Genomic DNA, 15,451 nt, shown 5'->3' with positions numbered 1-15,451 from the left:
TGCCCAGAAGTGGCCCACACAGCCATTATCAACAAAATACTGTGTAGAAATATTGTTAACCCTAACAATGTAGAAACCTTGATCTGTTCAGGCTCAAATTTACAGTTGAAGTCAGAAGTTTACATACACTTAGGTTGGAGTCATTAAAACTCATTTTTCAACCACTCCACAAGTTTCTTGTTTCCAACAATTGTTTAGACAGATTATTTCACTTAGAATTCGCTGTATCACAATTCCAGTGGGTCAGAAGTTTACATACACTAAGTTGACTGTGCCTTTAAAAAGCTTGGAAAATTACAGAAAATTGTGTCATGGCATTAGAAGCTTCTGATAGGCTAATTGACATAATTTGAGTCAATTGGAGGTGTAACTGTGGATGTATTTCAAGGCCTACCTTCAAACTCAGTGCCTCTTTGCTTGACATCATGGGAAAATCAAAAGAAATCAGTCAAGACCTCAGAATAAATATTGTAGACCTCCACAAGTCTGGTTCATCCTTGGGAGCAATTTCCAAACATCTGAAGGTACCACATTCATCTGTACAAACAATAGTACGCAAGTATAAACACCATGGGACCACACAGCTGTCATACCGCTCAGGAAGTAGACACGTTCTGTCTCCTAGAGATGAACATACTTTGGTGTGAAAAGTGCAAATCAATCCCAGAACAACAGCAAAGGACCTTGTGAAGATGCTGGAAGAAACAGGTACTAAAGTATCTATATCCACAATAAAACAGGTCCTATATCAGCATAACCTGAAAGGCCGCTCAGCAAGGAAGAAGCCACTGCTCCAAAACCGCCATAAAAAAGCCAGACTACAGTTTGCAACTGCACATGGGGACAAAGATCATACTTTTTGGAGAAATGTCCTCTGGTCTGATGAAACAAAAATAGAACTGTTTGGCCATAATGACCATCGTTACATTTGGGGGGAAAAAGGGGAGGCTTGCAAGCTGGCGAACAACATCCCAACCGTGAAGCACGGGGGTGGCAGCATCATGTTGTGGGGTTGCTTTGCTGCAGGAGGGACTGGTGTACTTCACAAAATAGATGGCATCATGAGGGAAAATAGTGGATATATTGAAGCAAAATCTCAAGACATCAGTCAGGAAGCTAAAGCTTGGTTGCAAATGGGTCTTCCAAATGGACAATGACGGCAAGCATACTTCCAAAGTTGTGGCAAAATGGCTTAAGGTATTGGAGTGTCCATCACAAAGTCCTGACCTCAATCCATTGGAAAATTTGTGGACAGAACTGAAAATGGCGTGTGTGAATAAGGAGGCCTACAAACCTAACTCAATCAAACCATCTCTGTCAGGAGGAATGGGCCGAAATTCACCCAACTTATTGTGGGAAGCTTATGGTAGGCTACCTGAAACGTTCGACCCAAGTTAAACCATTTAAAGGCAATGCTACTAAATACTAATTGAGTATGTAAACTTCTGACCCACTTGGAATGTGATGAAAGAAATAAAAGCTAAAATAGTTCTCTACTATTATTCTGACATTTCACATTCTTAAAATTAAGTGGTGATCCAAACTGACCTAAGATCGTTTTTACTAGGATTAAATGTCAGGAATTGTTAAACTGTTTTGGCTAAATCAATGTATTTGGCTAAGGTGTATGTAAACTTCCAACTTCAACTGTATTTGCTTTATTGAAACCAAATATGGACTGAATAACTGAAAACTCCCGAGCAATGATTTTCTTTACTCTCTATGCAAAGCATCAATTTATTGGTCACCAATAAATATTTAAGTCAATTTGGATTCAGATCATCCATCAAGATCACAAAACATTGGTTCCATTGAACTGTTGAAGAACATAACCATGAAAGACATGTATTGCTTGTTTGACGAATTGAAATGGCAACCTTCTGAGAGTATAGCGGGCATAATGCACTTTGTGTACTAACAATTTATTCACAAGCCATTGTAAATCTCATTCTACTGACAGATAAAATAGGATGGGCTTTAAAGATATCCTATGCACTAACTCTTCTCATAATCCTCTATTTATCCAAACATGGCATTTATTAGCACTTATACAGTCGGTCACATGCCCTTCGACGGCACACACTGTAAAATGTGCATTCCACTAGACTCTGAAGTGAGGCACCAGCAAAAACAAACAATGTAGCAAATTAATACCCATGGCATTTTTTTTTTAGCAAATAGTATTTGGTGTATTGGCAAATCGCAAATGCTCTAGAAAATATGCCATTCCATGAGACCATCTATAGGCCTACATTTTTTGTTTGTTATGGTAGCGAAACCTGTGATATTCCTTCAAATGAATCGTGTGTATCACGGCAACAGTAGCCAGTAGCCAAAATGTCACTTCCAGAGGGTGTGGTTACGATACGACGTTCAGATGCCTATCAAACCACTAGCCCCAAAATTAACCGTGTGTAGACTACAATATCGGACACCTGTCGATCCAAACTAACTTTTAAGTTATTGACAATCCTAATAAGCAATTGGATAATATTTTGTGTTTTAAACGCCAGCAAGGGCGAATATTAATGTTTTTTTTTTGCGGAATGCGCGAGTCCGTTTATACGCCCTCTGTTATTTGCATCGAGTCTGCCTGTATTTGGCGACACGGGGGATATTAAGCATAGACTACTCACCCAGAAGATAGTGGAATATACAATGAGGGCGAACTTTAGGAAGACGTAGGAGAACTTCTCACAATATCTGACATCATTAGACATGTTTGATCCCTCTTTCGATTCCGAAAGATGAACTTCCTGTTTCTCGTCCCACACACCTGGAACTCTGTTAAAGCACCACCTGCCAGCAGTAAATATTTTTTGACTGATAGTCAGACGCCCCAATTAGGACACTGCGAGGAATGAATGGGAGCACTTCTGCCACGGTGGCTTCTGTTTTAGTAGGGTCATTTAGTCGGTTTAATTCACAAGTTTCCATTTTTGCGTTTCCCTGAAAGTGCCTGTATTCCAGTTGTTAGGGCAGCATATGACGTTTTATGTTGCACTGTTGGTATAAATTCAAAGATGTAGCCTAATGTTTCTACATTACAGACCAAACATGTTTACTCGTAATGAACCTTTTAGTATTTTTTTTATATGGATGTAGCCTACATTGTGTATATAACGCCTGGTTTTAATATAGGCCTATACCAATACTATTGTTGCTTCCCCTGAGTTATAGTTCATATAAGGAAATCAGTCATCTGAAATGATATCTATAGATTTCACATGACTGGGAATACAGATAAGCATCTGTTGGTCACAAAAACCTTTAAAAAAAAAGGTAGGGGTGTGGATCAGAAATCCAGTCAGTATCTGGTTCAAATCTAAATCAAATCAAATGTATTTATATAGCCCTTCGTACATCAGCTGATATATCAAAGTGCTGTACAGAAACCCAGCCTAAAACCCCAAACAGCAAGCAATGCAGGTGTAGAAGCACGGTGGCTAGGAAAAACTTCCTAGAAAGGCCAAAACCTAGGAAGAAACCTAGAGAGGAACCAGGCTATGTGGGGTGGCCAGTCCTCTTCTGGCTGTGCCGGGTGGAGATTATAACAAAACATGGTCAAGATGTTCAAATGTTCATAAATGACCAGCATGGTCGAATAATAATAAGGCAGAATAGTTGAAACTGGAGCAGCAGCACAGTCAGGTGGACTGGGGACAGCAAGGAGTCATCATGTCAGGTATTCAGTTGAAACTGGAGCAGCAGCACAGCCAGGTGGACTGGGGACAGCAAGGAGTCATCATTGTGGTTCGACCACAATTTGCCTCATGCTGCACAACACATCTCCTTCACAGAGAGTTGATCAGGCTGGTGATTGTGGCCTGTGGAATGTTGTCCTACTCCTCTTCAATGGCTGTGCAAAGTTGGCGGGGACATCTTCAGCTTCCAGGAATTGTATACAGATCCTTGAAAAATGATCATGCTGAAACATGAGGTGATGGAGGTGGATGAATGGCACGACAATGGGCCTCCGGATCTGGTTACGGTATCTCTGTGCATTCAAATTGCCATCGATAAAATGCAATTGTGTTTATTGTCCGTAGCTTATGCCTGCGCATACCATAACCCCATACCATAACCCCACCGCCACCATGGGAAACTCTGTTGACAATGTTGACATCAACAAACTGCTCGCCCACACGACGCCATCTGTCCGGTACAGGCCATCGAAGGTGAGCATTTTCCCACTAAAGTCAGTTACCACGCCGAACAGCAGTCAGGTCAAGACCCTGGTGAGGACGACGAGCATGCAGATGAGCTTCCCTGGAACGGTTTCTGACAGTTTGTGCAGTAATTCTTCAGTTGTGCAAACCCACAGTTTCATCAGTTGTCCGAGTGGCTGGTTTCAGAAGATCCCACAGGTGAAGATAGGGAGATCCGGGGCTGGTGTGGTTACACGTGGTTTGTGGTAGTGAGGCCGGTTGAACGTACTGCCAAATTCTCTAAAACAACATTGGAGGTGGCTTATGGTAGAGAAATTAACATTACATTTTCAGGAAACAGCTCTGGTGGACATTCCTGCAGTCAGCACAGAATTTGAGAGAAATAAGCTTTTTGTGCGTATGGAACATTTCTGAGCTCTTATTTCAGCTCATGAAACATGGGATCAACACTTCACATGTTGTGTTTATATTTTTATATGTGGTTATTATTTGTATAATTGTCTATAGATGGGAAAGCGGACAATGTCACGAAAACGATGCACACGCTTCAATTGGGCAGAAGTCTGTAAATTGTGATTCTGGATGGCTAGATAGCTACCAACAATGACATGAAACTGCCATGTGGGGAATTGTAAGTAGCTCATTTCAGCTAGTTTCATCTTGTTCTTGATACCATGTCTTTTTTTTTGGGTGTTTTGACAGATTTCATGTCAATACTAATATAGCAAAAATTAGCTAGCTAGATAACCAACCTTAACGATATATTTGCAAGACAACAAGTGCTCAATGTGCAAATTTGTTTATGTTTTCAATAAACATTGGAGACTAAATATAGTTTACATGTTGTCAACCATCTAAGCCAACCACATCTGTTGTGCCCCATAGTTGTGCACGTATCGGTTTTGTTGCTAAACAACCAACCTGTATATAGCGGGGATGGGCATCTGGGTGCCTCGCGGGCATCCCTTTTGAAGGCCCTCGGATCAATTTCCTTATAGTAATAATCTAATTACCACCTGGGGGTCCCCATTGATTTTGTTAGTCAGTCTCACTCAGATATCATATTAAAAACTGCAAACATTTCTCTCCACCCTATGGCAAATGTGTGGAATTGCAAAGAATTTGCTGTAAAGCAGCTGGTGGCTCAAATGCGGCACATTATGATGAGTTCAGAATTATTTGTGGCCCCCATCCCAATCAAAGTTGCCTATGTCTGGTCTATAAGGTACTGTCAAATGCAAATGTGATAGGGTAGGCCTACTGTCAAATGTGATATGGTAGGCCAACTGTCAAATGTGATAGGGTAGGCCTACTGTCAAATGTGATAGGGTAGGCCTACTGTCAAATGTGATATGGTAGGCCTACTGTCAAATGTCATATGGTAGGCCTACTGTTAAATGTGATAGGGTAGGCCTACTGTCAAATGTGATATGGTAGGCCTACTGTCAAATGTCATATGGTAGGCCTACTGTTAAATGTGATAGGGTAGGCCTACTGTTAAATGTGATAGGGTAGGCCTACTGTCAAATGTCATATGGTAGACCTACTGTCAAATGTGGCAAAATTAGATACTATTTTGAATTTAGACAAACCAAAACTTGAACTTCATGCGGAAAGGTCTTGCCCATTTTTCAATACCATGTCAACAGAGTTACTTTTCAGAGAAAACTGGGAATTTCACAATGTGGTGGAACAATATCTAAGGAATTTTGATCTATTTTAACCCAGGTATTCTGAAAGAAGTCTGCTGAACCACTAGACCATGTCAACAATTCTATCCTTCTGTTTTGCCTGGATGAGAGGATTCATCACACATCTATTTTGATTCGTTTTGACTCGCTGGTGTTTGTCTCATGTATGGATGGTACCCGGACAGTGGATTAAATATTGTTGATTTTAGACAGTTGCAAGACACTATCATTAAACCTTTTCTAGCCACATACTGTATTGATTTTATGAGTTGTTTCATTTCTGGCAAGCTACTTGAAATAGAATGGCACTTATCTGGTATGCTGAGCCTGAGGCATTGGGGAGTAGTTGGACTCTGTAGCCTCCTCTGCATTCAGATATCATGTTTGGCTTTTCAAAACAACCCGGACATAGCACTAATCCCCAGACGTGTATAATCTAATATCAATCAATATGACATACTATAGATAGACAGACAGTTATGTTACTACATGCATGATGACCCCGGTCTGCTCTGTGGTTACCTCCAGAATTGATTACATTATTTTAATCAAATCTCATAAAGGAATAAAACTACCAAATTGAGGGCTAACCCAAAATATTATAATGCTATGCTACACTAATGCAACAAATCTCTAATGGCTTTAACCCATTTGCAATGGAGAAGTTGATACCTGAAGCCAAATGTCAGACTACATGGAATCAATAGTGCAATATTAACCCATGGGTTTAAGGATATTTGGCCACATGATGTCATTGTGGTTAAATCTCTTCACCCCTATCACTTAGAATGAGTGGAGCCATTTGGCTGAAGGAGCCCATTGCAGACTAATGTCACTCCTATCTGTGTGCCTGTTTTGCTTCATTGTGTTCTGCATGTTCCTGGACCTCTTTTGAGTGAGGCTATATTTGTAGGCTATATGTTATTGACAGCACTTCTAAAATCAGATGCTATTGTTGAAAGTGTGCATCTGTGCTATCACAGCTGTTGTATTATACTGAAACGTCAAACCCTACACGTGGATTACATTGTAGGCTCGTGCGCACATTCCAAACCGCTAGCTCTCCAATCACCGCTGGCAGCTCAGCTTTACGCACGCAGCCACTGGCAAGTCTGATAAAGTTCTGTGGCCATGAAGCGCATTTCAAAAATAGCAGGAGAGCCGGAGAGGGTCCTTGGACTTCACAACACCTGAATGGTTTTGAATTGTGATTTTTGTTCAAGAAGCGGACATCGGAACTAATCAATCATTGCCCAAAACGCTAAAGGGATTTTGTCTAGTGTGATATAGAGATGGCTACAACAACGTCGGAACCGGTCAACCTTTCAACAACCATATCTTTTCAGGGTTATGGAAACAAGACGACAAACAATCGATTTGAACAGCCGGATTGGCAAGTGGCATTGTGGGCAATTGCTTATTCACTGATAGTGATTGTGTCCGTCACAGGAAATGTCACTGTAATTTGGATAATTTTGGCCCACAAAAGAATGAGGACAGTGACTAACTATTTTATAGTAAATCTAGCATTCTCGGACTTGTCAATGGCGACTTTCAACACTGTCTTCAATTTTGTTTATGCTACACACAGCAACTGGTACTTCGGGTTGGGATACTGTAGGTTTCAGAACTTTTATCCCATCACAGCAATGTGCTCAAGCGTTTATTCTATGGCAGCAATTGCGGTTGACCGGTAAGAACATACGAGAATTGCTATTTACGTGAAACAGACTGATCTAGTCGGTAGAGACCACATAATTGTCAAGGGAAATAAAAAAATTGCAATTTCCACTCAAACCATGGTGAATGTCTTCAAATTACGCACGTTCCCAAGAAGACATATAATCAATCTTATCATCAATGTCTGTATCATTCAGATACATGCCAAATGAAGCTACTTGTCATTGAAGTGGACAATAATCCAATAATCTTCACATGCAGATTTTTAAATTATATTTCTGATTTATATTAAAACATTTTCCCAATATAGCCTACAGAGCACTGGAGATGATAAGAGTGCAATACATTATAATTCTGATACTGTTTTAATTTGCTTAACAACACGAGATTTTTTTTATATATTCAATTTATCGCTTCACCGGGTTTTATCGTCTTGTGTGTTCACCACAGTGCATGTCTGTGCGCGCATAAAAGAGCGCCCTAGCCTACCTAAATACACATATTCTGTTGATATCGGGACAATTCGTATATTATTCTGCATATAACTATGGATATACGCTGTTTAACTTTGTGTTATACACTGGCTTAAAATCTCTCTCTCTGTTTCTCTCCCACTCAATGTGTGTGTGTGTGTGTGTGTGTGTTTTCACGATATTAATGACATTTAATCAGATATTTCGTTGACAGACGGTTAATTCTGGTTGTAACATCACCCTGAAATCAGCACCACATCCTTTTTGTATTAAATCATAAATATGTTAATGAGTTCAAACTACGGTTGTATTGTAGACATTGCTGTTTTCAAAGCTCTCATGAACAGAAGTTATGTCATGTCATATTAACTCATCAAAAAAAGTAACGTCCCTTTTTCAGGACCCTGGTCTTTCAAAGATAATTTGTAAAAATCCAAATAACTTCACAGATCTTCATTGTTTCCCATGCTTGTTCAATGACCCATAAACAACTAATGAACATGCACCTGTGACACTAACAGCTTACAGAAGGTAGGCAATTAAGGTCACAGTTATGAAAACTTAGGACACTAGAGGCCTTTCTACTGACTCTGAAAAACACCAAAAGAAAGATGCCCCGGATCCCTGCTCATCTGCGTGAATGTGCCTTAGGCATGCTGCAAGGAGGCATGAAGACTGCAAGTGTGGCCAGGGCAATAAATTGCCAGGGTAATAAATTGCAATGTCTGTACTGTGAGACACCTAAGACATCGCTACAGGGAGACAGGACAGATAGCTGATCGTCCTCGCAGTGGCAGACCACGCGTAACAACACCTACACAGGATCGGTACATCTGAACATCACACCTGCAGGACAGGTACAGGATGGCAACAACAACTGCCCGAGTTACACCAGGACTGTACAATCCCTCCATCAGTGCTCAGACTGGCCGCAATAGGCTGAGAGAGACTGGACTGAGGGCTTGTAGGCCTGTTGTAAGGCAGGTCCTCACCAGACATCACCGGCAACAATGTCGCTTATGGGCACAAACCCACCGTCGCTGGACCAGACAGGACTGGCAAAAAGTGCTCTTCACTGACATGTCGCGTATTTGTCTTACCAGGCAGGGGTGATGGTCGGATTCACGTTTATCGTCGAAGGAATGAGCTTGACACTGAGGCCTGTACTCTGGAGCGGGATCGATTTGGAGGTGGAGGGTCCATCATGGTCTTGGGCGGTGTGTCACAGCATCATTGGACTGAGTTTGTTGTCTTTGCAGGCAATCTCAATGCTGTGCGTTACAGGGAAGACATCCTCCTTCCTCAGGCTCACCCTCCTTCCTCTGGTACCCTTCCTGCAGGCTCATCCTGACGTGACCCTCCAGCATGACAATGCCACCAGCCATACTGCTCGTTCTGTGTGTGATTTCCTGCAAGACAGGAATGTCAGTGTTCTGCCATGGCCAGCGAAGAGCCCGGATCTCAATCCCATTGAGCACGTCTGGGACCTGTTGTATCAGAGGGTGAGAGCTAGGGCCATTCCCCCCCAGAAATGTCCGGGAACATGCAGGTGCCTTGGTGGAAGAGTGGGGTAACATCTCACAGCAAGAACTGGCACATCTGGTGCAGTCCATGAGGAGGAGATGCAGTGCAGTACTTAATGCAGCTGGTGGCCACACCAGATACTGACTGTTACTTTTGATTTTGATTACCTTTGTTCAGGGACACATTATTCCATTTCTGTTAGTCACATGTCTGTGGAACCTGTTCAGGTTATGTCTCAGTTGTTGAATCTTATGTTCATAGAAGTATTTGCACATGTTAAGTTTGCTGAAAATAAACGCAGTTGACAGTGAGAGGACGTTTCTTTTTTTGCTGAGTTTATTACAGAATGAGGACCCTCCCATTCATTCAGGGTTTTCAGAACATTTCAGTCTTCAGCGGTCTAAGCAGCCAATGACATGCACTGTTATAGGTCTCGGACTGTACCTGACCTTTGCTTGGTTCTCTTCCACAGATACATGGCCATAATCTACCCTTTGAAACTAAGGCTATCCTCCACGTCTACCAAGATTGTGATTGGTGTCATCTGGGCGGTGGCATTCTCCCTGGCATTCCCCCAGTGTTACTACTCTGTCACCGAGTACTATCCACCACGGACTCTCTGTTTCGTCAACTGGCCTGATGACTATGGTGGGAAACACCATCTCACGTGAGACACCCACAGCACCGTTCTCAGTAATGTGTCTGTCTAGATCAGGGATGGGCAACTCCAGTCCTCGGGGGCCTAATTGGTGTCAGACTTTTGCCCCAGCCCCAGCAAACACAGCAGACTCCAATAATCAACTAATCATGATCTTGAGTTTAGAATATAATTAGTTTAATTAGCTGTGTTTGCTAGGGATGGGGGGAAAGTGTGACACCACTCCGGACCCCAAGGACTGGTGTTGCCCATCTCTGGTCTAAATGTACACCCTTAGTTCCAAAAGGGTTCTGCGGATGTCCCCATAGGAGAACCCTTTTTGGTGCCAGGTAGTACTCTTTTTTGGGTCCATGTAGATTAGAACCTTATGTGGAAAGGGTTCTATATGGAACCCAAAAGGGTTCTGCCTGGAACCAAAATGGGTCCTTCGAAGTGTTCTCCTATGGGGACAGCCAAATAAACCTGTTTGGTTCTAGATAGCACCTTTTTTTTGTTTTTATTTGTATTTTAATTTCACCTTTATTTAACCAGGTAGGCTAGTTGAGAACACCTTTATTTAACCAGGTAGGCTAGTTGAGAACACCTTTATTTAACCAGGTAGGCCAGTTGAGAACACCTTTATTTAACCAGGTAGGCCAGTTGAGAACACCTTTATTTAACCAGGTAGGCTAGTTGAGAACACCTTTATTTAACCAGGTAGGCTAGTTGAGAACAAGTTCTCATTTACAACTGCGACCTGGCCAAGATAAAGCAAAGCAGTGTGAACAGACAACACAGAGTTACACATGGAGTAAACAATAAACAAGTCAATAACGCAGTAGAAAAAAATAAAAATAGTCTATATACATTGTGTGCAGTAATACATGCTTAATTTTTTATATTCAATACTTCAAAGTCTCTAACAGAAAAGGATGTTTCAAGCCCACGTTATCACATATTTGTGTCTGTAATACTTGACCTTCAACATTTGTCTCACAGATACCAGATAGCTTTGATCATACTGATCTACCTGCTCCCCCTGCTGGTGATGTTGGTCACCTACAGCCTCATTGGCCAGACACTGTGGGGCAGTGAGATACCGGGGGAGGCCTCAGACCACTTCCAGAACCAGATCCAGGCCAAACACAAGGTCAGCTATGTCATATTGATGCAAAGCCTTGACGGAATAGTTTATAATAACCTGTGTTCTCTATGTATCTCTATTTACTGAAAGCACTGCGTCCAGTATTCTACCAGTATGGTCATTGCATATGCATACCAAACAAAGACAAACGCTTCAAATGCTTGCTTTGCACTAAATCAAGAGTTTAGACCCAGGTCTGGTGCATGTATATGCCATGGTATCAGAGATGCTCTGCTGTCTCAGTGTGTTGTCTCAGTGTGCTGTGTTGTCTCAGTGTGTTGGGCTGTCTCAATGTGATGTCTCAGTGTGTTGGGCTGTCTCAGTGTGTTGTCTCAGTGTTTTGGGCTGTCTCAGTGTGCTGTGTTGTCTCAGTGTGTGGGGCTGTCTCAGTGTGTTGGGCTGTCTCAGTGTGCTGGGCTGTCTCAGTGTGCTGTGTTGTCTCAGTGTGTTGGGCTGTCTCAGTGTGTTGGGCTGTCTCAGTGTGCTGTGTTGTCTCAGTGTGTTGGGCTGTCTCAGTGTGTTGGGCTGTCTCAGTCTGTTGGGCTGTCAGTGTGTTGTCTCAGTGTGTTGGGCTGTCTCAGTGTGTTGGGCTGTCTCAGTGTATTGGGCTGTCTCAGTGTGTTGTGTTGTCTCAGTGTGCTGGGCTGTCAGTGTGTTGGGCTGTCTCAGTGTGTTGTGTTGTCTCAGTGTGCTGTGCTGTCAGTGTGTTATGTTGTGCTCCCTGTAGGTGGTGAAGATGATGATAGTGGTGGTGACGACCTTTGCCCTGTGCTGGCTGCCCTACCACATCTACTTCATCCTGGGCAGCTTCAACATTGAGATCTACATGCAGACGTACATCCAGCAGATCTACCTGGCCATCTTCTGGCTGGCCATGAGTTCCACCATGTACAACCCCATCATCTACTGCTGCCTCAACCAAAGGTAAAGCTAGGCCACATCACAACCAAAGGTAAAGCTAGGCCACATCACAACCAAAGGTAAAGCTAGGCCACATCAAAACCAAAGGTAAAGCTAGCCCACATCACAACCAAAGGTAAAGCTAGGCCACATCACTACACTCATCTTGTGGAAGTGGTATGATACTGTATCATAGATTCAACAACCTAAAACCCACATTCAAGCTGAGCTTTTATTAATGAAACAGAAATGCAAGAGTTAATTCTAAATGTTTATCAAAGTTAGCTGGCTAACTTGCTGATCTTGCTTTGTGATATTCCCATTGGAATCTCTCTTTTCTAGGTTTCGCTCGGGGTTCCGTCACGCTTTCAGCTGGGTCCCTTTCATCAAGGTGTCGGAGGAGGACAAGATGGAGCTACAGCACACACGGACCTTCAGGATGACCCGCAGCTATCGCCCTGACAACACCAACAGCACTGTGGTCCACCACAACTCCACCTAACAAGATGACCACACCTCAGTCAAGCTCATGAAAATCTGAGGACATGAGGACATGCTAAAGCTCATGAGCTCAGCTGCTAGGAGAAGTGAAACAAATCATGTTATTATTGTGTACAGTCCATCAGTCAGTCGCACCAAACACCTTTATCGTCACACACACACCAGATAGGTGCTGTGAAATGTGTTATTTTACAGGGTCAGACATAGAAGTACGGCCCCCCTGGAGCAAATTGAGGATAAGTGCCTTGCTCAAGGGTAGGTTTCATTTACTGGCCCAACACTCTAACCACTAGGCTACCTGCTGCCCCAATGGGAAGGAAGAATAGGAAAGGGAACTCCCATGGTATAAGCACTGAGCCTTATCTGTTGCAGTATTAAGGTAGTGTTATTATTTGTGTTGTTTTAGTGTAATATTGGTTTATGTTGTGTGTCACCTGACTTTGTAGACCATATTGTGAAATGTGCAAGTGAACCTAGGTTATTATTCCAATAACAGTACAGGCAGACAATGAGCAGTGAGCACTTGCAGAGCAACATAGGACAAGCAACACGTAGCAGACAGACAGAGCAACATAGGACAAGCAACACGTAGCAGACAGACAGAGCAACATAGGACAAGAAACACGTAGCAGACAGACAGGACAAGCAACACGTAGCAGACAGACAGAGCAACATAGGACAAGCAACACGTAGCAGACAGACAGAGCAACATAGGACAAGCAACACGTAGCAAACAGACAGACAGAGCAACATAGGACAAGCAACACGTAGCAAACAGACAGACAGAGCAATATAGGACAAGCAACACGTAGCAGACAGACAGGCAGAGCAATATAGGACAAGCAACACATAGCAGACAGACAGACAGGCAGAGCAATATAGGACAAGCAACACATAGCAGACAGACAGAGCAACATAGGACAAGCAACACGTAGCAGACAGACAGACAGGCAGAGCAATATAGGACAAGCAACACATAGCAGACAGACATAGCAACATAGGACAAGCAACACGTAGCAGACAGACAGACAGGCAGAGCAATATAGGACAAGCAACACATAGCAGACAGACAGAGCAACATAGGACAAGCAACACGTAGCAAACAGACAGACAGAGCAACATAGGACAAGCAACACATAGCAGACAGACAGACAGGCAGAGCAACAGCCTAAAAAGAAACAAAACAAATTTGATAAAAGCAGCAGAGTGTTTCCACACCTCAACAGGCTACAGACAACAGATATGGAAAGCTACAGACAACAGATATCATGGAAAGCTACAGACAACAGATATGGAAAGCTACAGACAACAGATATCATGGAAAGCTACAGACAACAGATATCATGGAAAGCTACAGACAACAGATATCATGGAAAGCTACAGACAACAGATATCATGGAAAGCTACAGACAACAGATATCATGGAAAGCTACAGACAACAGATATCATGGAAAGCTACAGACAACAGATATCATGGAAAGCTACAGACAACAGATATGGAAAGCTACACACAACAGATATCATGGAAAGCTACAGACAACAGATATGGAAAGCTACAGACAACAGATATGGAAAGCTACAGACAACAGATATCATGGAAAGCTACAGACAACAGATATGGAAAGCTACAGACAACAGATATCATGGAAAGCTACAGACAACAGATATCATGGAAAGCTACAGACAACAGATATCATGGAAAGCTACAGACAACAGATATCATGGAAAGCTACAGACAACAGATATCATGGAAAGCTACAGACAACAGATATCATGGAAAGCTACAGACAACAGATATCATGGAAAGCTACAGACAACAGATATCATGGAAAGCTACAGACAACAGATATGGAAAGCGGCAATACACAGCTCGGGATTATGTTCACAAGTCGGATTGTCCTATAGCCATGTCTGCAACCTCTTCTACAGCAATATAACTGTCACCAAAATCAATATAGCACAGAACTTGACTTGTTTCGAGGCAACAGCTTTTAAGTCGTTTTTAGATAACTCAAATTGGAAACCGTTGAGCAGACACAGATTTTGTGGCAAGCAGATTGAAAGAGTTCTCAGGAACAGATGTCGTGTCCCATAGAGCCCATGTTTGCAGCCATGGTGTAAAATGTTGAAATAAGCTTTTCAACAAGTGTTTGTCAGTGCAAAGTAGTACAATTGAAATAGTCTTGGGGAGTATTCAATGGCGCAATCAAGTCAGAGAAAAAACATCAATAATTGTGTACAACATGAAAACAGCCAATCACAAAGCATGTGAATTTAAAAAGGATCATGTGATATTTGGTAACTATTAACTTTGTTGGATGTCACAGTGTGTATTTAATTTTAGTTTTGTACCATAAAGAGTACTTTCAATGTGTCTTGCGATGTGCTCAAAAATGTAATTTACATTTATATCCCACTACATGTTTTGCTGCTTATGTCAAATGATGTAGGTTTTGTTTTGTGTAGTTGATATTGATATAGTGTAATGTAGCATAGAAAAGTCACCCCACTGAGGAATTGCACAATTTAAAGTATTGTAAAATGTTACACTGTGCATTATTATAATATGCTGGTGACTTTAGAAATTAATTACGGCTGTTGATAATAGACGATTTAAGTGAGATAACTTTCCACCTTATGATAGTAGCATAATGCCAGTGTATTTCATAAATTACTTCTGAGTGTAAGTTCGTGTTAAGTTATTTCTTCATAACATCTTGCTCATGTACAGA

General features: G+C 42.1%; 2 protein-coding genes across 2 annotated transcripts in view; one reads left to right on the top strand and one right to left on the bottom strand.

Moving 5' to 3' along the window:
- LOC110499410 (tetraspanin-15) overlaps nucleotides 1-2,826 on the bottom strand; it is a 38,111-nt gene extending 35,285 nt beyond the window's left edge. Inside the window, exon 1 of the mRNA XM_021576540.3 lies at nucleotides 2,637-2,826. Within this exon, the coding sequence (XP_021432215.2) occupies nucleotides 2,637-2,720 (84 nt within the window). The 5' untranslated portion in view covers nucleotides 2,721-2,826. The remainder of the gene's footprint in view (nucleotides 1-2,636) is intronic.
- Nucleotides 2,827-6,926: 4,100 nt separating this feature from the next.
- On the top strand, nucleotides 6,927-15,406 carry LOC110499408 (neuromedin-K receptor). The gene is made up of 5 exons (XM_021576538.3): nucleotides 6,927-7,553; nucleotides 10,010-10,204; nucleotides 11,174-11,324; nucleotides 12,046-12,242; nucleotides 12,561-15,406. The coding sequence occupies exons 1-5, from the start codon at nucleotides 7,153-7,155 to the stop codon at nucleotides 12,718-12,720; spliced, it is 1,104 nt and encodes a 367-aa protein (XP_021432213.1). The 5' UTR covers nucleotides 6,927-7,152; the 3' UTR covers nucleotides 12,721-15,406.
- The last annotated feature ends 45 nt before the right edge of the window (nucleotides 15,407-15,451 follow it).

The sequence above is a fragment of the Oncorhynchus mykiss genome, chromosome 20 (genome assembly GCF_057628025.1).
Source record: "Oncorhynchus mykiss isolate SJ-2025 chromosome 20, ASM5762802v1, whole genome shotgun sequence".
Lineage (NCBI taxonomy): Eukaryota > Metazoa > Chordata > Actinopteri > Salmoniformes > Salmonidae > Oncorhynchus > Oncorhynchus mykiss.
Note: the sequence above shows the minus strand (reverse complement) of the source record. Positions and strands in the feature narration are given on the sequence as shown.